A 22,069-nucleotide genomic window follows, 5' to 3' on the forward strand; every position below is an offset into this window, starting at 1 on the left:
GCACCAAATCTGTCTTTTTTCTATTTCCCCAATCACTTCTCCAAGGTGAAAAAGTAAAACGAACAGCAATGAGAACAGAAATTGTCCCAGTGGGAGTTTTGTCAGGAATTCTCTGTTTCTAGCTTGTTTCATCTCAAGAGACTGAAAGAACAATCCATCTTTCTTGCCAAAACCTGGTTTTCAATGGAGGTGTTTAGACTAACATTGTCACCACCATCACAAGGGCAGAGAAGTGGTGGGAAAAAGAGAGATGCTCAGGTATTTGCAGTTATGGCTAAAGGCAGAGTTTAGGCTGACATGGTGGATTTTTTTCTTCAGCTTCATGATCTTAAGAGATCTATTTTTACCAATGATAAATTTGTTTTCACCTTCTGATTTATTTTAAATCTTAAAAAAACAATTTTCCTTTTTCTGCTCACTGATTGTTTTTTGTTTAATCTCACATAACCTATCTCATTCAGCATGTGAACTTCACATATTATTCAGGTCTCTGTTCAATTCCTGGCCCCTGAAGTAACACAGATTTTCCTCACAGTCTTGTTGTGAGCTCCCTAGGACATTTATTTTCACTCTTGCATGTGTTTTACCAGAATTTAAAAAAAAGCCCTCTAATCTCAGCAAGGGATGTCTATTTACCCACCTAATACCATCACCATTTTATTGGACAAACTTTCAGCATTCAAACAAAACCAGAATTCATTCCACCCATCACAAAGGTCTAGCTATGAACCCCTTATCTATCTGATTCTCAAATTCTCCACCTTCACCATCTCATTTTGTTTCAAAGGAAGTTCTGTGTGGGCGTGTGTGTGTTTTTGTTCTTGCTCACAAACATACTGGGTCCACAGTCAACCCTAAAATATGTATTATTAACTAAGAAAGGGAGGCCTCTTTTCTATGACATTGATTTTTTTGATAAATACCCCCAATTTATAAACTCTTAAAAACAGAGATGCTTTTCTTTATTTTTTGACTAGATAGGAACCAAATTCTAACTTCTCCAGAAAAAAAGACTAAAAGTGTGCGGCAACAGATTTAAAACAGTGAGAAGCCTGTGAAAAGGGCAGGACTGCATTTTGTTTAATCCTGACTTTCATCTTGATTGTGAATGAATTGAAAAGCAAATGAGAAATGAAGCCAACAGGCAAAGCCTGGTACTTTAGATCAGGATTGATAAGCTAAGCAGCTTCTTTCAATAAGAGAGTGAGAAAGCAAGCCCCACTTACCTCTCATTACAGGTAAGTGGGAATACATTCCTATTTCTGCACTACATCAGTCCAGTGAAAAGTGCCCACAAGATGCAACCCTTAGAGAACACCAGATCTTGTTGTCCTTTACTTATCTGGTGCTCAAACAGCATCTTCTCACCTACTAATGAAATGCAACATAAATTTTTTCAAGTTACCATTAGTTTTACTTGCAAAAAAAAAAAGGGGGGGGGGGGGGAAGATTACTGAGTTGAGACACAAACTGGAAAGATGTCCTTGAAAATTCCTTTCCCAGCTATATTTATTAAAGCAGGCTAGGGGAAGATATGTATTTGTATCAACACAGGAAGGATACAAATCCTGCTTTATTTTTCAGTGGTAGACAAAAAGAGTTCAGCGCACAAAGATCTAATCAATCCTTTTGCAATTAATTTTAATATTTGGGTGAGAGACTGAAGTCTCTTTGGTGATTTGTGCAAATTTTCCCTTGCTTTGGAGCAAAAATACACTGCTTCAAACCAGATTTACATGAGCTCTAATTTGGATACAATTACAGCTCACAAAAAAAATAATGACTACACTGTAGAGATAATTACTTCCCACTTTCCAAGTTAGTTGCTTTCCACTGAAAAATGCTGTTCAGTCAAAAATGACCCTTATGGAAACATTGCTTTTAATTAAAATGCTTGAGATCCAGGGTGGAATCTGGAGAAGGCCAAAGTAACAAAATAACTCTGCAGCAAGGTCATTCAGTGAGCATGGATAGAAAGTTCCAAACCCATTGTATTTGATTTGAAATACAAGCCAAAACCCAGAGGTTTCTCAAATCTCATGTAAATGACCAAATCATGGCATTGTTCACCATTCTTATCATTTGTAATACTCATTCTTCCAGAATACTCACTCTCCTAAAATTATCACCTTGTATCCTTTTGTATGTCTTGCCTTAATTTCACACTAAACATTTTTTCACATTTTCTATTAAATAAAATTAGTGAGATTTTCCAGTCTGTGTCATGGATACTTTTTTTTTGTATCTTGACTTCCTAATAGTTTATGGCATCAGCAATTTGTGAGAAATAAGAGCCAATATTCAGCTGTTGTAAATCAATGTTCCTGCAGCAGTTTCTCTGCAGGTCCATTGATTCATAGCAGTTGATCTTCTGACAAATGTATTCCAGTCAGAGAATAGACAAGACAAGGTAGGACCTTAACACAGCAAGAAGCAATAAAGTAACGCTGTGACAAAGCCCAGTAAAAAAAGGTATCTTGGGAAATGGCTGGGCAAACACCATCAACCTCCTCTGCTTATTAAATAGAATGAGACAATGACTGGAACATCATGCAATATTTATTCCTTCCTTCAATAAACATCGATTATAGGCCTGGTGGCACATCCTCTTTTTGATAGCAGATAATACCTGAATGCAGATTTCCTCTTTAGATATGCTTCAGTATTCTTTGCACACACACACACACAAACCTGAACACATGGTCCTGAGTGTGGAACTCTTTCTGCATTTAAAACCAAGCTGGCAATACTTAATATGAAATAGACATAAAAATCAAAGAAAGGAACACATCGTCCACTAAGAAACTACTAACATGATCTTACACAAGAAAGTCCAGGAAGCTTGTCTGAAGTGCCAGCTGGGTATTTGTGTTGGATAAGATGCTAGTAATTTCCACATCTGAAGCTACAGAAACTTTTTCTGATGCTTATGGAATTGTAATTCTGCCTTTCTGCTAGAAAGCAGAATTACGTGGCTTGCTATAACCAAGTGTTTACTTGTGTAGAGTCAGATCATGTCTTCACATTTTAAATTACACTTGCTTTTCTTGCATTTGTGGGGAGTCAGAAGGATGGCAAGAGGAGGGGGGAGGCTTTTATTTGCCTCATTATTGTCTAGGTTTTTACAAAACTTTATCAGAAGTAGTACTTGCTCTGCGAATTATGTTAAAAATCTCCAACTCTTCTTGTCCTCTAGCAAGAGATGCACTACATTTAGTTTTGTTTCAATCATCTGGTGTGTCCTCTGTCACTCATGAACCTTCAAGATTACTGAAACAGCTTTGGTCAGTTGTTCAACAGAGGCAAACCTTGCCATAGCCTTAAAATATCAGGGCACATCTAAGATGATCTGGTCTGGTGTACCCTCTTAAAGGCCTAGATTGTCTTCAGTTGTCATTAATATTAATTGTGAAATATTGCTATTGAGCTACAAGTGAAGACTGATACAAAAGAAACATTTTAACATATTTTAACTTTTTAACATATTTATCCTCAGAGTCAGTAGTGCACAAACTTTTCTTGCTCTTTGTCTTATCATTAATGTACATTTCATGTGATTTCCAGTTTTCATGCTCCTCATTAAATGCATGGCATTGTGTTCACTGACCCTTCTGATACCTTTATCTCTGCCTACCCACACTGTACTTTGAGAGTTGTCCCAGCTCTCTGGCCTGCACTCCAACTTCTCTATTTTTATTCCTTGTGCTAAAGTTCAATAAAGAACTTACAATTTAGCCAAAGTTGGTTTATTTCCACACTTATTTTACCATTGTACCCTTAATATTAATCCACCAAAGAGCTGTGAGCTAACTTCATCTTATTTTTCTTTCATATCTGAGCCTTATAAAACACCCCATGAATTCACAAAGATAACTGAAATCCACCTTCTCAAACACCATTTTGACTTTCCTGTTTCTCCTTTACCCCTTCCTTGAAGATGAGAAGCACTGTCATTTCATAATCAAATCCATACATTTGACCTATCTATTGATTTCCAGTTATTCAAAAAGTAACTGCTGAAAAAGTGCTTTTACCCATTTGGGGTTTAAAACTTACTTAGCACTGGCTAGGTCTCAGTCTCAGAATATGGCTACACTGTGAAATTCCTGGCACATTGCTTACCTGCTAGGATTCACATTTAGCCTCTGTTGCAGCCAATCCCTACATGAATACTATAAAAGAGAAAAGCAGACTTCCAAAGTGAAAGACTAAACCAATTTAACTCACTTCCTTCCACTTCCACTGTTACACGATTTGCAAGGAAAGGGTGAAGATTCACAGCCTGTTCCTCAGCTTTCCAGGCACTTGTAGTCACACTGAACTTTTGAAAAAGGGTGTGATCACCAGCAGCCAAGGACTTGTGGTGTCATCAGTATGAGGGGGATGGAGCAAACAATTAAGTTTTGTCAGATACTTCAGAGCATTCTTGGACGTGGCATAAATTCACAGCTCTAAGAAAATGAAATATTAATGTAGATACAATTACAAAGATATTTTATTATGTATCATGTGCAGTCATTCATATCCTGTAACAGAAAAAAGAATAATTTCACTATCCAATCCAGGCAAATCACAAATTAGACAGAGCAAAATGCCTGTGTAGAAGGGAGAGCAACAAATCTTTTAGCTGAACTTTAAACTTACCCTGGTATCATCTGTTGACTTCAGCGTAGTACAGAGTGTTTGATAGAGCAACAACTGACTTGGGTAACTCAAAATGATGCACAGAATATTGTTTGATAAAAAGTTACTGGTTTGTAGAGAAGAAGCTAAAATTCTCAGTGAGATGGCTATTTTCCATAAGGACATTGCAAAGGGAGCAGTCTGCAGCCACCAGAAGGAGTAGAGAACCACATGAAGTCAGCATTGCATTCTTTTGAGCATACGAACAATGCAATTCAGGAAGACAAGGGTGCCTTTTAAATTTTTTCTTTCTCAGAAGTGGCAGACAGATGTCTTCTGTAGCTTGGCATCTACAGTCCTTACCCAGCTCCTACGTATGGATTTCATCTCAAAGCCAAGAAGCCAAGATCACATTTCGAAGCAGAGTAGGAGATGTGAACTCAAATGGCAGAAATTGTACAATTTTATATGTGCAGAAGCTGTGTACAGCCTGGATGTGGCAGTCATACCCATTCTTCTTAAGCTTTGACTAACAAGTAATTCCAGACATATTAAGCTAAGGACAGGGAGCAGAGTCTGACATTTTGTTCAGTATTCTGTACCAGGGACAAAGCAGATTATTCGTGATTGACAGAAAAGAAGATGCAAGATCAAAATAATTCCTTACTTTTCTGTGAGAAAAAGATGAGTTTCATCATCCTTGTAGTAGCAAGAAATACCAAACTCATCTATAAAGATCTTCCTTCCATTTCTCTCCACTCAGTACATTCCACTGTGTTAGGTAATGATATCAATGTATGTGACATTTTCCCTCTAATTCGCCTGCTTTTAAGGAAGTTAAGAAGTAAGTCAAAAAACTATGACAAGTATTTTAAAAAAACCTACAAACATGATATTTGATTTTAGAAAAAGAAACGGGAAAATAAGAGCTCTCCAGCAAAGATCTGTGTGAAAATGCACTAGAGCCACTGTGAGCATGGACAATTCAGATTCTCTCCTATGGCTCACAGCCCCATATTTAGAGGAGCTCAAATCTTTTCAGGGACTCCTGAGAGAGTTACAGCTTTCAGTGGCCTTATGAGAAATGCATATGACAGTATATGCCTTGCAGTGTAAGGTCTTACAGACAAGTAGTTGGCTAGGACATATGATTCTCTTTGTCCCTAAAAGGGTACAACTAAAACACCTATGGATTCTCTGCCCCATTATTCAGCAGTATATTAGGCAAAATGCATAATACATGATACTGTGTACACTGTATCTGTCTTCCCAAGGAGTTACTGTTAGGAGGGTGTTTTCAGTTTCTTTAGTCTATTGGTCTGTCTCATGAATATTGAATGCTTATTTGCTTGTTCAATATTGTACTTGGAAAAAAACACCCTAAGTCCATCCCAACAATGTGTCCCCAGGGACAGGGAAGAACAGATACAGCTAAAAGCACAGCAAAACTTTTACAATTGCAAACATTGATGAACTGTAGTGTTATCTCTAAGATAAGCACATGACAAGGTTAATAATGTCCTACATTTTTGCTGGTGTTCCAATTTTCTGGCTAAGACATAAAGAAGAGCCAACACTACTTTCAACACTAAAACTACTATTCCACTGTGTGAACCACTTCAGAGACAATGTAGGCACACTGCAAAAATCTTACTCACCTATGGAATACCTGTTATTCACACTCAAGGTTTGGTACAACTTCTCATAAAGCATGCTGAAACCTTACCAGCATTTAAAACACCTCCAAATTTAAGAATGCCTACCAAGGTAGTGATTTACGTTAGATCTATTTGTAATTTTTTACAATATGATAAACAAAATCAGGCTAAGATTTTCAAGAGTGAAAGATCCATCTTCAGCATCAAACCATCTTAACCATCAGTATCAAAGCTTCAACATGCCTACATCACTGCAACAAATGGCTTGTGGGCCCCTAATTTACTGGGGCATTTTTTAAAATATCTTACTCCACATTGCAGCAGGCTCAACAGGGCAAACTACTATTAACAATAAAGTCCAGCTGAGGATCTTTCTTTCATTTTGTTTTGAATAAAATGTTTAATGCCAGACAGTGCAAAGGTCTCTACTTGGCCCTAGTGAGGTCTCATCTGGGGTAGTGTCCGGTTCTGGGCTCCTCAGTACAAGAAACACAAGGAGCTCCTGGAGAGGATCCAGTGGATGTCCACAAGGATAATTAGGGGACTGAAGCATCTCTCTTATGCTGACAGGCTGCAGGAGCTGGGCCTGCTCAGTCTGGAGAAGAGCAGACTGAGAAGGGATCTCATTCATGTGTATAAATACCTTAAAGGTAAGTGCCAAGAAGAGGGTGTCAGACTTTTTTCAGTGGTGCCCAGCAACAGGACGAGAAACAGTGGACATGAACTAAACCACAAGAAGTTCCCCCTCAACATGAGGAGAAACTTCTTTACATTGAGGGAGGCAGAGCACTGAACAGGCTGCTCAGGGAGGGTGTGGAATCTCCCTCTCTGGAGACACTCAAAACCCTCCTGGACATGTTCCTGTGTCACCAGCTCGAGGTGACCCTGCCTTGGCATGGGGTTGGACCAGTCCCTTCCAACCTTAACAATTCTGTGAAATGGCAACAAAAGCTCTTGTACAGCTCTGAATTCTATAACCCTTTCCCAGTGCATCTTAATTTGAAATACCTTGTACCGTCTATGAAAATGAAAATCAACCGAAAACGAAAATCAATTTTGGCTGGGAAAAAACATATATACCAGTGTTCAACTTAAGATGAAAAAATAAAAGGGGGGATGAGGAAAGAATCAGCAACAAGACTACTCTCATAGACTGGGAAGAAAGAATGGTGCCAAGGAAAACTCCGTTATCGCCTTCCTGACCTCACACACCCACACACACACACACATCACTTAGCCTTAATGAACAATTGCAATTTTCCAGTGTTCTAAAGGAGCAGGATTTGGCCCTTAATCAAAATATGGTCAAATCTTGTACACAAATTATGTTAGAAATACCAAAAAAAGAGTGCAGCATGAAATCTGGCTACTCCACACTCCAGAGCACAGTCTGGAAGGATCTGTGGCTGCTGCTATCCTGACAAGGCAGTGCTCTGGTCATCAGCTCCATCGAGGAACAGCACACAGACTTTTGCCAGTCTCTTTTTCCTCTCTTGGTGGAAATCTCTTGTGGACCGATTTCACAGAGATAAGAAATGTATACTCACCTGATCTCCCCTGAACTGTAGCATCACTGAAAAACTGTAGTATGTCTGAGACATGCTTGGGGGCTTGGACAGAAACACTGTTCACTGTTGAATATCACAGCTAAGGAAAGCAATTTTAAAATAATGAAAATCAGGGTAAATCATACATAATTAATTAGTACCAAAAAAAAAATCTAAATTTTGTCCTTCTAGCAAGAGCGTGATTGTCATAGAACATGATCAACTGAATTTCTGTTAGTCTTATGAAAAGTTCTTAGCCCTTTATTTTGGTTAGCAATGAAAATATAGACAGGTGAATAAAAATTCACCAGACAAATAAGTATTCAGGAACTGTTCTGGCTAACAAATACAAAATATAAATATATCAAGAACTGCATTTCAATTTTATCATACAGTTCTAGTAATTATATTAATAGCATTTTTTAAAGATTAAAGGATTATCTTTGAAACAATTCAGGATAGTGACTCAAACTTCTAAGAGTGAAGAGTTTTTTTAGGCAAAACCAACAAACCAACCTGAGCTTATCTCTCTGTTATGTTAAAATATATCTGAAACATTAGACATTCATTAAAGTGAAGGGTGGGCTTTATGTTCAGTAGTGTTCTAGGAGGTGGTGACCAATTCCACTTCAAAATGTTTTGATCAAACAGTTTATCATTGTATTATTTATGGCTGGACACGATAGACTGTTTTCTGATAGACTGGTAACCCACTTGAAATCTTTGCCCCAAGCCTGAAGAGATTTGACACAATTTTCCTGGAAACAAGGATCTGAGACCACATTGTTCATGACCTGAACTCTGGCATTGCGTGACATGAGGATGTCACGCAATGCCAGCTCAACAATTCCAGTCTGTGGCATGTCCAACAAGAGCATCATCAGATCCAGCACTACACTGGCTGGATGAGCATTTCAGGTATGGGTTATCCTGACCAAGTAGCCAACAACCACTTAACAGAGCCGGCCTACATTCAAACAGTGGATACTCTATTGTACTGCCGGAACAAGAGGACAATGTGTACAGCTCTCAGGAGGGTGATGGTTATAAAGCATCTGCGTTGCCGTCCTCCCACTGGCATTATCTCCCGAAGAACTGTGTCCTCACACAGAACCCCAGCAATCATGTGAGCAGTTAGATCATGTCACTGGATCCCAGAAAACACAGAACATATGTCACCATGCAGGCACCACCGTCAATCAGATCAGGACAAAGGCGTGATGCCCACACTAGGGGACACCCAGTCTGCTCCTCTTAAACACAAACTGGAGCAGGTGCCTGACACCCTTAACACAGCTCAGCTCCAGCACGCTGCTCCTGACAGTAAGCAGTGTGTATCAAGGTCTGCCTGCTTCCAAAGAATCATTCCCCTTAGCTTTAGTTGTTCTGTCTGGGTGATAATTCTTGTGTGTTGTAGATTCATAGGATCATTAAAATTGAAAAAGATCTTTAAGATCACCAAGGTATACATCAACATATGTTCTTAGTCCCCATTGCTTTCAAAATACATTTATACCTAATAATTCAGAAAAAAAAAATCGCAGTTTGGAAGAGTTTCGTCTGCTTTTTTCAGGGAAGGCTCACTAAATAAGGGACAGGAGGGAGATTTTTAAAGAGCTCTGAGTTAACTGCTTCCTTTTCCTCAAAGTTTGAAGATGTTGGACAGGTTGAAACAATTTGACCTCCCTGGAGGCTATGATTATGATATGGTGGTCACAGAGGTAGGTGTTTCTGAACATGATAATACCAGAGCACAAATAAGTAAGTGTTGGACATGGCACACAACATATAACCACCACCCCCCCCCCGCCCCTCACTACACCAAAGAAAAATTTCTGGGCAATCAGTATTAGAGCAAAGCAGCCTTTTCAAAAATGGGGACTATTGGGTTCACCCAGAGGGCAATTTCCAGGGCTTCTAAGTATCTTTTTGCAGCACTCTTAAATCAAATTCCTTTCTTCAGCTCACTGCAAGGCAATCAGAGTTGGTGTCCAAAGAACTGCTATTTTTTTATTCCACTCTAGCTAATCTAAACAACTGTGTAGCACTTACGCTTTCCATGGATATTTCTGGCATTTCTATTTAAATAGGAACTGTCAGAATAACAATTCATATTTTGCATCCAGGTTAATTCAATTTTCTTCCATATTACGAAGTATAATGTAACAGCAGAAGTAAAATAACAAGACTCTAGCTGTCCTATTTACTTACACATCAAACAGAAACACCATCTCGTCTGAAGGACACTAAAAAGCCCTTATTGGCTGTCCAATCTGTCCAGTGTCAAATTACTTTGCTATTCTTACATTCTGATTCTAGTTTTAGCATATATGAAAGCATGCAAATGTTTGGAAGACAAAATGCTAAAAAATTGTTCTTGTTATTTATAGAACTTCCTTTTTTAGGTTTTTAATTGTTTGACAAACTTGATTAGTAAAATATTTCCTGTTCCGAGGAGAGTAGCGTGGAGCAAACAGTGTCTCCTGCAGCATTCTGTTAATTCCACACAATGGAAAAGACAATTTTGTTCCAGTCCACACAGAGAGGTGGCGAGCACATAGAAGTATTTTGAAAGATACAAAAGGTACAATGTATTTCCTTTCTGCAGTAGTCTATTTTTATAATAAATTAACTAATATGTATATTGAAGTGTGCTGGACTGGCTTATCCTACATAATCATAAAAGGAAATATTAATTATGGAATAAAGTATAATTGTCTAAACTATAAACAATGCCATCAGATTCCAGTACCTGTGAATATTTATTTTAGTTTCATAGATAATAGTACTATCACGGCTTCTTGCTCAAAAAAAATGTATCTGATAAAGCAGGTACTTCAAATCTGAATGGCAGAGGACTCAAGGTCTGTTAGAAACTTCTCTGAAGAAGACCAAAGACTTTCCTGAGATTCATGACATATATCTGAGGTAACAACAAGCAAGAGAAGCTCCAACACAACCCTTAAAGTACTGCTGAAAGCACAGAGAATTTGCCAGCAGCAGGCACTTCACATATCTTTGCTATTTTTATCTAGTACATTGATTTCTGTTTCCAGTTTTCAGCTTGCACAGAAGCCCCTATACTGTGGTCAGTTTGGAAGATACATATAGCAAGTTCCCACAGAAAATCAGTTTGGTCTTTCAGAGAGGAAAACAAACAAACACACAAAAAACATATAAAAAAGCAAGTGATTTGGGATTGGGTGGACTCATAGAAAGTGACTGTGGTTTTTTCTATTCCATTTTGCCATATCTTCTGGAAACTACAGGGAACAAAATTTGAAGACATCACACATGTAACTTTTCCAGTTGATCTACAGGAAGCTTGCATACCAACTGCCTGAATTTCATGGGACACAGGTTAAAATCTGATTTTCTAAAAAATCCAACCTTTCTCCTTGGAAAAGGGATTTTTCCTCTTCTTTTCCTTCTTCACACAACTGCAGGATAGTGGGTAACTAATTACAATCCGTGAATTTGCATTAGCACACATAGTTCACACCAGGAGTACACTTTTGAAACAGACTTCTTTACTGTGGGGCTGGTGAGGCACTGGCACAGGCTGCCAAGAGAAGCTGTGGCTGCCCCACTCCTGAAGGTGTTCAAGGCCAGGCTGAGGGGCTCTGAGCAACCTGGTCTAGTGGGAAGTGCCCTTTCATGTGGCAGGGGAGTTGGAACAAGATGGTCTTCAAGATCCCTCCCAATCCAAGCCAGTTTATTTTACTATGATTTTTCCCACTTGATGTTCTTTTGTTTCCATTGCAGAGCAGTCTGTGAGTGTTCAAACATACTCAGCACCAGCTCTGCTGATCTGCTTCTATGGGACCCTTCTTTAGGTACATTAGTCAGGGACTAATATATTAGTTTGAGGCACTGCTCTGTGAAAGGAGGTCAGAACTCTTCAGGCAGAGGACCCAGATCCCTTACTGCTGGACACTTGCCCAAAATCAAAATTTCTCACTGAGTTTTTGGGTTGGCTCTAAGCAGACTTTATGTTCCTTTCAAGTAGGACAAAAGAGACTACCATGAAAGCATTTACATAGAAATTACTGAATTAAAATTTAAAATATTTGGAAAAATAAAATACAAAAAAATTGACATCTGAATCAATACCCAAAAGAAATAGCAGAACAATGCATTGAATTAAAATATATTCTCTATTTTACATCTAAAATTCATGCAGTTGGTCCTAATAATCTGTTCACTAATTTGCCTGTTAATTCCAGAAAACCATACCATTCACTTCCCTGCTATACTCTGCCAATTAGTCCTACTTCATTGAAATCCTCCAGAGTGGCACTCCATCATCTTCACATCAACAAACAAACAAACAAACAAAACAAAAAAACCCAAACAAACAACCCCCCTCTCCTAACATTAATTTGACCGAACATAGAACAGAATATTACCTATAAGTGTCAGGGTCCAGATGGAAGTAAAAAAACTCTGCATAGTGGTAATCAGAAAAAAATATAATACTTAGAAATAAAAGAATTATTTCTTGTCATGCACCTGGACATGAAGCCCCCTGGTGCCACAGGATATCTCCAAGGCTGCATCTCCCAGCTTGCTGCCACTCTGACACTCACAGGCAGGCTCTGCTCCAGCTCTGAGCAGAGAGACAGGGATATGAACACCATGGCTTGTGCCCTAACTATTGGCATTAGCCATCCTCATTGCAGGACAGTCGAAACCTCTCCATCCCTCTGTTCTTATGCTGCCTTCTTGCTCCAAAACTTCCAGCTTTGTGCTGGCACAGCACAAAATGTGTGCTTAACCATACACACTCTTTTGCCACCTCAGCTGAACAGGAGAAAACCTTTGGCAGATAACTAGAGAAAGCAATTGAGGATAGAGGTGTCTTGATTGTCAGGAGGAAAGGTTAGAGAAACTCAAATCCTTTAAAAGACTCTTGCCAAAAGACAAATCTTTAAAAGCCTGCAGTATCTAAACTATGGCATCTTTCAGCTTCCTCCTCAGGGATGTATCTATATTAGCATTTACTGCATTGCAGGGTTCACTTCAGGTTTAAATTTGTTTTGCATATATACTTGGGTTCTTACAATATCACTCAAGCCCTGGTGCAGTCAAAGCATTTTTCTTCCTGGTGATCCAAGGCTGAGGTCTTGGGCAGAGGGCAGCTTCTGTCTCACCCCACCCGTGATGGTGGCACAAGGCCCTCCTGTGGCTGACACTCTCCAATCCATGGCCCACACCTAGGCCCAGCACCTGACAAAAACACTGGACCTGGAACCTAGAGGTCACTGCAAATTAAATCCCAATTCCTACCATTTGTGCCACATCAACAAGTAATGTAATACATAGTCTGAGTTTCTGTAGGCAACTCACCCCAGAGTCCTGCTGTCATATTTGCTCATGCCAAACAGGCTTTCTGGCCTTCTATTCTGCTCAAAACAATTCTAAAATGCCATTAATTAACATATATTTACTGAGGACTGAAACTTTCCTACAGCTTCAAACTTTGTAGAAAAAATGAGTAAGTCAGAAAATAAGCACCAAGGATTGTTCATATAGGTATTAAGCAATTCAATTAGGAAAATCCAGTGTTCAAAAGACAATTAGCCAGGCTATAGACCGTGCAGCACTTCTGACTTTAATAACCTGACATTATTCCTGTTTCCTTTATTCCATTTCATAGGGCACTGCCTTTCTGTCTGTTCATGAGCACAGCTAGGGAGTTTGGTCGTCACACATATGCACACACACACACACACACACACACACACACTCCCTCTCACTCCATTTGTCCAATCCCAGATATATTTATAAGTGAACTGATATTCCAAATCAGCTCAATGTAAATGTAGTGCGTATTTGTTCAACCAGGCTAATATGTCAGACTTAAATGCCTGCATTTATATCTGCCTGATGTGAATTATTCATGAGCCTGTATTAGCAAGTGCTCTCTCTTTCTCTCCTGTTAAGCTTTGAGCTGGTCCCTTGGGAGCTCATTATCTACCGTGGGTTTCACAAGGGCTTGATGTGACTCTACCAGAATTGTTATTGTACCTTCCCAGAAAGACTGTGATACTCTTCCCAGACACCTACAGTTCAATTCAGAGTCGACTATTTAATTGTCTAATAGCAGTGAGTATTTTTCCCACTGAGCCAGGGTAGTGAAATTGAATTATCTGGAATATTACCGGGGTTTTTTTTCCAGAGACAGACAGAGCCATAATTTCAGACCTGTTCCTTTCCCTGGCAATCTGCTTCGACTAACTTTTCCCTTTTCAAAGGAGGTTTTGATTTTGCTTTTTTTTTTAAGCGCTTCGAGATGGCGATTCTGCCCGATGTGGGAGATGAAAGGCAGCCGCAGCTCAGGTGCCGTATCCCGCTCGGCAACACAGTCAGCAGCTGGGAGCGGAGAGCCGGTCCATCGCCATCCCCGCCACCTCCGAGCCTCGCACCACCAGGGTGACGGGACTCGGTGGGCACGGCATCCCTCTCCCCCGCGTCCCGCTCCATCATCACCGGCGCGTATCGGCAGCCAGGGCTCCCCGCGCCGAGGAGGTGGCGGCAGGTTGGCTCTTCCCCTCTCGCACGCCTCGCGGCACCGTCCTGCCGCGGGATCTCGTGGCTTTTCCTGGATCTCCGTCCCTCGTGCCGCTGGATCTCCCCGGGGTGCGCGGGGCCGCGGCGCCCTCTGCAGGCCGCGGCGGGACCGGCGCTGCGGGAAGGGCGGGAAGCGGCAGCGTCCCCCCGGGAGCCCGGGGTTACCCGCACACCCGCCCCCCGTGCCCTGCCTGGGCGGGCTGGAGCCCTCTCAGCGCCGCTTGGGCCCGGCCCGGCCGGCGCTCGGCACCCCGCACGGGCGGCTCGCAGGGCAGCCTCCGTGCCTCGGGGCCGCCCGGCTCCCTTCCCGCAGAGGGAAAAGCAACCCGCCCACCCGCTTGCCTCCACACTGTAAACTTTAAAGCACAGATTGGGCACAGTGACGCCTGAGGCCAGCGCTGGGTCCGAGGAGCGGCTGCTCCCGGGGTTTTGCTGCGGAGAGTTTCGGGGATACAGCGCGGCCCTGCCCGTCCTCTGAGGCCCCGGCGGGGCAGCCCGGGCAGCCCGAGCTTGAGGGCACTTCCTCCGTTCCCCGAAAAGCAGGAGGCGGGAGAGTGTCCGAGGCTGCTGCGGACATCGCCTCAGGGCAGCACGGCCCGGCCGAGGGCGCGGAAGGGACAGAGGTCCCGGCAGTGGCCGGGGGAGACTCTAGTAGTTCTGTGGTCAGTGAGGGAGAACCCACGCCGAAGGCATCTCCATCCAGGAGGCTTTCTGCGGGGATCGTCCATGCTTTTTAAATAAAAGAGTGTCCCGTCCTCCCGAGCAGATGTTTGGGAGAGGAAGGGGAGGATGATGGAGGTATTTGTGACCCCGGAGGCCTCAGAGAATGGAACCCAACGCCCCGCACCTCCACCGCCGGTAAGCGCGGCCAGGGCGAGCCCTCCCGCCTGCGGGCGACTCCCGCCTGACGGAGCTGCCGGAGCTGAGGGCATGAGCCCCACCTGGAGCCTCCGGCCGCGGAGGGAGGTGTGGGCATATCCCCGGTCAGGAGCATTTCAAGTGCCCAGCTGCCAGCCAGCCGGGATTTCCAGCTCCTTCGTGCCCAGCCGAGCGCTTCCCTCCGGGGAGAGCCGGGAGCGCCCGTCGGGGGCCGGGCATTCCCGCGGAGCCGGCACTCCGGGCAGCCGGCCGGCGGCAGGGAGGGCGGGAAGGAGCCCCGCTCCCCCCGCGGGGCGCACCCAGCCCCGGTGCCGGTGCCGGGGCGGGGAAGGCGGCAGCGGGGCGCTGAGCGGGCGGGGGCCCGGCTGCGTCACGAGTGTGTAAACAGCGCCTCGGTGCCCGCCGCTATTTAAGGGGCCGAGGCTGAGTCTCCCCCGACTTGCCTGCTCGGGCACACTCGGGACTCACTGCTCCCAACTCGAGCGGGACCTTGGAAAAGCGCAGCGGAAAGGTAGGGAGCGCTTCTTCTGACGGCACCGCTGCTGAGGGCGGGGAGGCGAAGGGAATGGGGATGCCTGGCGCTTACCTGTGCCGCGGCTCGGAGGGCATCCCGCTCTGTGCCGGAGGAAACGCTTCCCGGCCGGGAAGAAGAATTCCGGCCGCTCCCGACGAGCGCGGGCAGCCGGGTGGACCCCAGGGCGGGGAGCAGGGAGCGGTGAGCAGGGCTTCCCACCGCTGGGCAGCTGGGAAAGCTGGGAAGGGAACCGGCCGGCAGGAGTGAGATGTGGGGTTTGGAAACTGTAGCAAAGACATGAGTACTTAGATGTGTGTGTGTGTAGATGTGTCTGTATATGTGTATATGTATATACACACACACACACATATATATATATATATATATATGGATGTATGTATATACACAATATATATGTATCTGTGTAAAAAGTACAGGGCTCGGGACAGCTGAAAGGTGCAATGCACCGTCGGTCTCTGAGCACCCAAACCTCGATGGGTCACTAATAACCACGTTGGAGTGACGTTTTGACATTTCAACTTTCTTCACTCATCTGAGAATATTTTAAAACACACCCCCCCCCCCCATGTTTTATATACTGTGAATTTCAATCTAGTGTATGTATTGGGTAAACAACCTTCATTTTATCCCCTCTTAAAATTTAAAGGTTTGTGTTAAGTGTACTGTTAAAGAACTGAAGCAGTTCAAAAAATCTCACGTAACTGAGATAATCCATGTGTATTTATAAGTGAAAATTACCCCCATAGCATGAAGTAATAGGTAGTTTGTTTCTTCTAAGAATTGAGAGTAATTTCTCTGTTTCCAGGAAAAAATACCATTTCAGCCTATGTGATAAAACGATTTAGTAAACCAACATTGTTTTGCTTAGTACATGTGTAAGGAAGCAGTAGAAATCTAAATTTTCTGTTTAACATGAAGAAGATTATTAAGTTACACTTTATTTCTTACAGCTTTTAACTATACAGTTTTTACCACTCCAGCTATTAGATCAAATGTTTTGGGGCAGGAGTATTAGATTTTGGTTTTTCTTTCACTGAGGAAAGATTTTGGTTTTCTTTTTGTGCATGATGAGATGAAACCTCTTGAACACTTAAGTTCAAATCAATAAAGGTAGAATAGAGGCTTTTCATAGAACTTGTCAAAACTGAGCATCTGTAATAACAGCAGGGTTTTAATGCAATGACAGAATACTGAAATGTTTGAATCATGAGTTTTTTCACAGAGATGGATTCAAGTCCCTTAAGTTTTTATGCATTACAGCTTCCAAAGAAAGAAAAGCAAATAAGAATTGAGTAGATCAGGTAGATACAGCACATACTAGTGAAAAAACAAAAGAAACAAAATTCAGAAGAAACAAAATTAATTGCCTGTATCTTCCTCTTTAGCAAGGGTATTTAGCTATTCACATACATGTTTGCCAACTTAAGACAGATCCTGCAGTTACCTACATTTAAAAAAACCCAGAATGAGGCTGGTTTGCTCAGAATCCAGCATCCCCAGTGGAATGTGGGGTTAGGGACTGCACAAAATGTAAATCTGGTTATGTAACAGCCCCCTGTCCCTTTTCTCCCCAGCAATGTACAGCGGGCTGTGCATCTGCGTGTTCCTGGCCGTGCTCTCGGCGAGCTCCCTCGGACAGCAAACTCTGGGCTCGCACGATGGGAATCCTCTGCCTGCCGAGCTGGAGCAGAGCCTGGCAGAGCGGCAGCGGCACTCCCGCGCTCCGTCGTCCGCCGGGCCCCTGAAATCCCTGCAGCGGCTGGATGTGAGCGGTGACCAAAGAGCCAACATCGGCGCCTTGCTGGCCAAGTACCTCCAGCAAGCCAGGAAAGGTACTGCTTACAGCCTGCTTCCGTGCCGCTGGGATTTCCTGCAGGGCTTCCCAGGAGTTGAGATAACCCTGTCATCATCTAGTGTGAATTCCTAGAGAAGACAGGATTTAGATTTTGCCTGTTTGTCCCTGAAGTAGACAGCATTCCAAATGCTCTCTCTCAAACCCCTGCCAAAAAAAGGGCTAAAGGGCTCATTTGTAGCAGCCTCTGACTGAGAGTCATATAAAGATAACTGGAGAGAACGTCACCGACCTCTTAGGTTGTGGTTCAGCTTTTATTTTTAATTATTTTCATTGCCTTATTATTTTGGTGCTCTTTTCAGTATGTTGTATCTCAGATAAAACAATTATGTTTTCCTTGAAGTCTTTCAGTTTAATTAAAATCCTCCCTCTTTTAAAGTTAGAAAAGCAGGAATACTTTTCTGAGGATAAATGCAGACCAAATGGTTAGCCTCACCTCAGTCAGAAATCCCTGTACCAAGGAAATATTCTGAGTATTGGATTTTTCATATATTTGTTCCCAGAGGAAATTATGGTAGCATGAAAGGTTTCAAAACACAGAATTCATATTTATTAGTGCAATAATTAAAATAAATTATAAGTAAAAGCACATTTGCTTACACACACATTGATTCCTGGTAGGTTTTTGGTCTCGGGCAGCCTGGGAACACAGTCTTGCAGTTACCTAAAACCTCCATGGCACTGTATAACAAGGACATGAAGAATCACTAGAGTAGTGGGATTACAGAGCATTCTTATAATGAGATTTATTAGTCACTTGAGGAAACAATTGTATTGCATAAGAGAAAGAGTAAAGCTATCCCTGTTGACACCTTACAGAATGTATTTTACATAGGCAGAAAAACATGCCATTGGTGCTGCCAGTAAAAATGATGGCTCAAAATAATTGACCACTGAAACTTCCCCAAGAAAACATTTTTTCCTGTTGTCTCATCTCTGTACTGCTTGGTGTCTCAGAGTAAAACCATGGGCAGCCCAGTTGCTGTGGCCTTTTGGCTGCCAACCTCAGTGAGAGCCACTAGAGAAAGTTTGTTTACTCATGAAAGCTTCACTCCAGCCTTTGCCCTGTTCTACACAGAAAAGACATCTAAGAAGGAAAGAGAGTTTCAAGAGAAACCAGTAATTAGGATTAGGATTACCTGGACATACAGACATTGAGAAATTAATTCACACCCAGCCCCAGACAGTGCTTAGAATAAAGTTCACTTTATATAAGTAGGAGCTTTCTGCACATAGTGCAGATCATTTAACCCTCCCCTCTTGACAGCTTCCCTGCTGACCTCTATGCTAGACAAAGTCCTGTGCTTATCTGTGATGGTGGTCTGCAATTAAGAGATGCCACATCTGGTTTTGTGCATTACATATGCAGCCATACACACACCTCTGTGTACTCAGAACACAGCCAAATTAGAAACAACAGAAAAATGAATCACTTCCAATAGTGCCTGAAAGATTTCATCTCATGTCAGCAATTTGCACGATATCCATTAAGGAACTCCTTCTAGCTGTTCATGCAATTTAGTGGAAAGATAATTCAGGTATGAAATTCCACAATTCAGTGCTACACTTAAGGCTGCTATTGAATAAGAATGTTATTGCAGCACTCTGCAAAGCAGAATCCTCATTACCTTTCCCCAGCATTGTCATTGTTGTCCACCCACATGGAAACTGAGCTCCTTATTCTAGTTTTTGTAGCCATTATATTCTCTTAAGTACCTGGCTGACACTTCCAAATAGATTAACCAGATAAAGCAAAAGAAAAAAACCCCTTTGGATTTAAGATGTCTTTTTTTGTAAATATTAATATGAGGGACGATGTCCTGCATATGTGTTATTGACATATATAATTAATTCTAAAAAGAGTCTGGAAGCAGATTATGAGATTCTTGTGATGTGACTAGACTAGCTGGACTCTAGTTTGTAGGTGTAGTTGCTCATTACAGGAGAGAAAATTCACAGGAAAAACAGTATTTACTTAATTTATAACATGAGTACAGTGTTCCCATCAGAACATTATATTCTCATTTAATGTGAAGACTCTGGGCAGTACTTCAGAAATCTCTGCAGAACAGTCACATCTACTGTATTAGTCACCTGTCTAAACCATAATAATCACTAGAAAATTCTAGAGAAAGTCAGGTCTTTTGTTAGTGTTAGCAGTCACCAGTAGTGGCGTTTGCCCTCATGATTAATAGAAGGGCTGGTTTTGTAAAGTATTTCTAGTTAGAATAGTGATAGAGCTAAGTTCTCTCAAGGGCTTAGGGATTGATGGCAGCCCTGTAGCTGAACTGCTACAACTTTGTTTTTTGTTTGTCATGCATTGATTCTGCAATTCCCACATGGCATCTCCAGTGGGTTGAGGAGAGGTAATTAAGGTGCTGTTAGGAAATTTGTGACCCAGGCTTTCAATTCTGTTCATCTGCAGGCCTTCAGCTTGAATCTGGTTCTGTGTAGAGGAGATGTTGTAGCTCTCAAGCCAGTGACAGGCACATTTAATGTCCTCTAAGGAGCCCTAGGCTGGCCAGACAGTAGTGGCACCAGGGAGACTTTACAGCCCTCAGGTCATGGCAGGCTCAGAAATCTCCTAAGCACAAACATCTGAGTGATGGTTCTGCACTGCCTCAGCCCTGCCTGCTTATTGTGCTAACGAGCCATTGTCATTGCCTTAATTACACTTTTAGAATTATGAGTGTGAACTTCAGGGCATTTAATGGCATGAACTTCATGAGTATTTAATGATAGACATTATATTCTAGGGAAAATTAATTTTTTTGTAGTTTTGTTGTAGGTAAGTGTCTTAATGGCTATTTTGTGTGTCTGTGTGTACCTTCAACTCCCTGCAACCACTAACAAAGCAATGCAGTTGCTTTTTGTTTCACTGCACTACATAAAGCACTACATGAGGAAGACCTTGAAATATAAAAGCACAGAGTCAATAGCAGTTTCTTCAAAACACAAGAAACTGAAAGCAAAACGATTGTGTAGGTTTGGATATATGGGATTTAATCTGGGCTCCTTTTCCTTTTTGATCAATTCAAGTATTCCTCAAGCCTCAGTCTGCATTGAATACTAATGTATTAAATCTGTTCCTTCTTCACTCAAAGCTTAACTCCATCTAATTACTCTAATATATCAGTTTTTTCTGTTTTCAGGGAGTACAGAGAGAAGTAATTTACCTGTCCCTGTATGTTTTAGTTATGTCATATGATGCTGTGAATACAGAGGATTGCAGCCCATTTTTTAAAGCGTAAATTCTCCTTGAAAATAGTTTGTGTCTCCTTTGATGCCTTAAGGGAGGCATACAGAAAGGATAAGGCAAGATAGAAATCAGCATCCAACCCTGCTGTGAGAAGAATTATTAAGGCTTTGGATAAGATTGAAAAAATCCTGACATAGTAAAAAGCCCTGCATAATTCCACCAATAGGTATCTCTAACTGTGAATTCCAGACACAACTTTTTCCATTTCAGGACTATTCCCACTTTTCCACAAAATCTAGGATTCATAACTCTACCTTGCTTGTTGCCAAATTTGCACTGTAAGAGCTCCTGTACTTACATTTATGTCTTTTTAAGCAAGACACGGCTGCGGTGTCTCAGGCTTGAGCCTGCTCTCAAGGGTTGTTTTGCATGTAGAACAGCTCTCCCAATATGAGAAAGCAAACGTGGGGCTTTATAGGAATAGTGAGAAATAGTTTGGAATCTCTTTCTCTAGTAAAATAGGAAGAAAAAAGGAAAAATGTATCTATATTCCTTCCTATTAGACAGGAGCAGAATGTTCCTGCAGGAGGTAGAAAATGATCTGTTCATTTTGCACTGAAAAAATCCAAGCCCCTTGCAGGACATTCCCTACAAGGTTTCTATTGATGTTTTCCCCAGTGACATGACAGTGGTGTTATGTGACCTGTATTAGGTCCATTTCAACTATTGCCGACGTCTGCTAATGAGCACAAGCGAGATCAGAACACGGGTGAACCTGCAAAATGTATCCTCTTACTCTGCTCTCCCAAATGCTTTTTCCTTAGGTTCCACTGGAAGATTCTCAGTTATGGGAAACAGGGTACAGAGCATTGATCCTACTCACAGGATAAATGACAGAGACTACATGGGCTGGATGGATTTTGGACGCCGCAGTGCTGAAGAATATGAGTATTCTTCCTGAAGAACAGCAAACTATAGCAATGAGAAAAAAAATCACACTCCCATGTCTGTACAAAAAAAGATAAATCAATTTGTTGTCCTCTTCAAATTAGTGTTTTAAACTATTTAAAATCATGTATTTGACCTAAGTTTGTCTGTAAGACTATACAATGCAATACATACATATGCAGAATTTTCCAGAAAACATTTTCTTTCTTTTGTGGTTTCTCATACATTGATACTATATTAAAATGATTTCACTTA

At 41.9% G+C, this 22,069-nt stretch overlaps 1 protein-coding gene and 1 long non-coding RNA gene across 3 annotated transcripts in view; one reads left to right on the forward strand and one right to left on the reverse strand.

The window, feature by feature from the left end:
- Window positions 1-15,959, reverse strand: part of LOC135298884 (uncharacterized) — a 73,146-nt gene extending 57,187 nt beyond the window's left edge. The window contains exons 1-2 of one of the 2 annotated variants that reach the window (XR_010360948.1): window positions 8,345-8,492; window positions 7,829-7,912 (exon numbers count right to left, since the gene is read on the reverse strand). This is a non-coding gene — a long non-coding RNA (uncharacterized LOC135298884). Of the gene's footprint in view, window positions 1-7,828; window positions 7,913-8,344; window positions 8,493-15,866 lie in introns of those variants that run through there. The other variant, XR_010360954.1, reaches the window with a different exon arrangement.
- CCK (cholecystokinin) lies at window positions 15,633-22,069 on the forward strand. Its single transcript, XM_064417021.1, has 3 exons — window positions 15,633-15,791; window positions 17,390-17,647; window positions 21,691-22,069. The coding sequence occupies exons 2-3, from the start codon at window positions 17,392-17,394 to the stop codon at window positions 21,825-21,827; spliced, it is 393 nt and encodes a 130-aa protein (XP_064273091.1). The 5' UTR covers window positions 15,633-15,791; window positions 17,390-17,391; the 3' UTR covers window positions 21,828-22,069.

The sequence above is a fragment of the Passer domesticus genome, chromosome 1, assembly GCF_036417665.1.
Source record: "Passer domesticus isolate bPasDom1 chromosome 1, bPasDom1.hap1, whole genome shotgun sequence".
NCBI lineage: Eukaryota > Metazoa > Chordata > Aves > Passeriformes > Passeridae > Passer > Passer domesticus.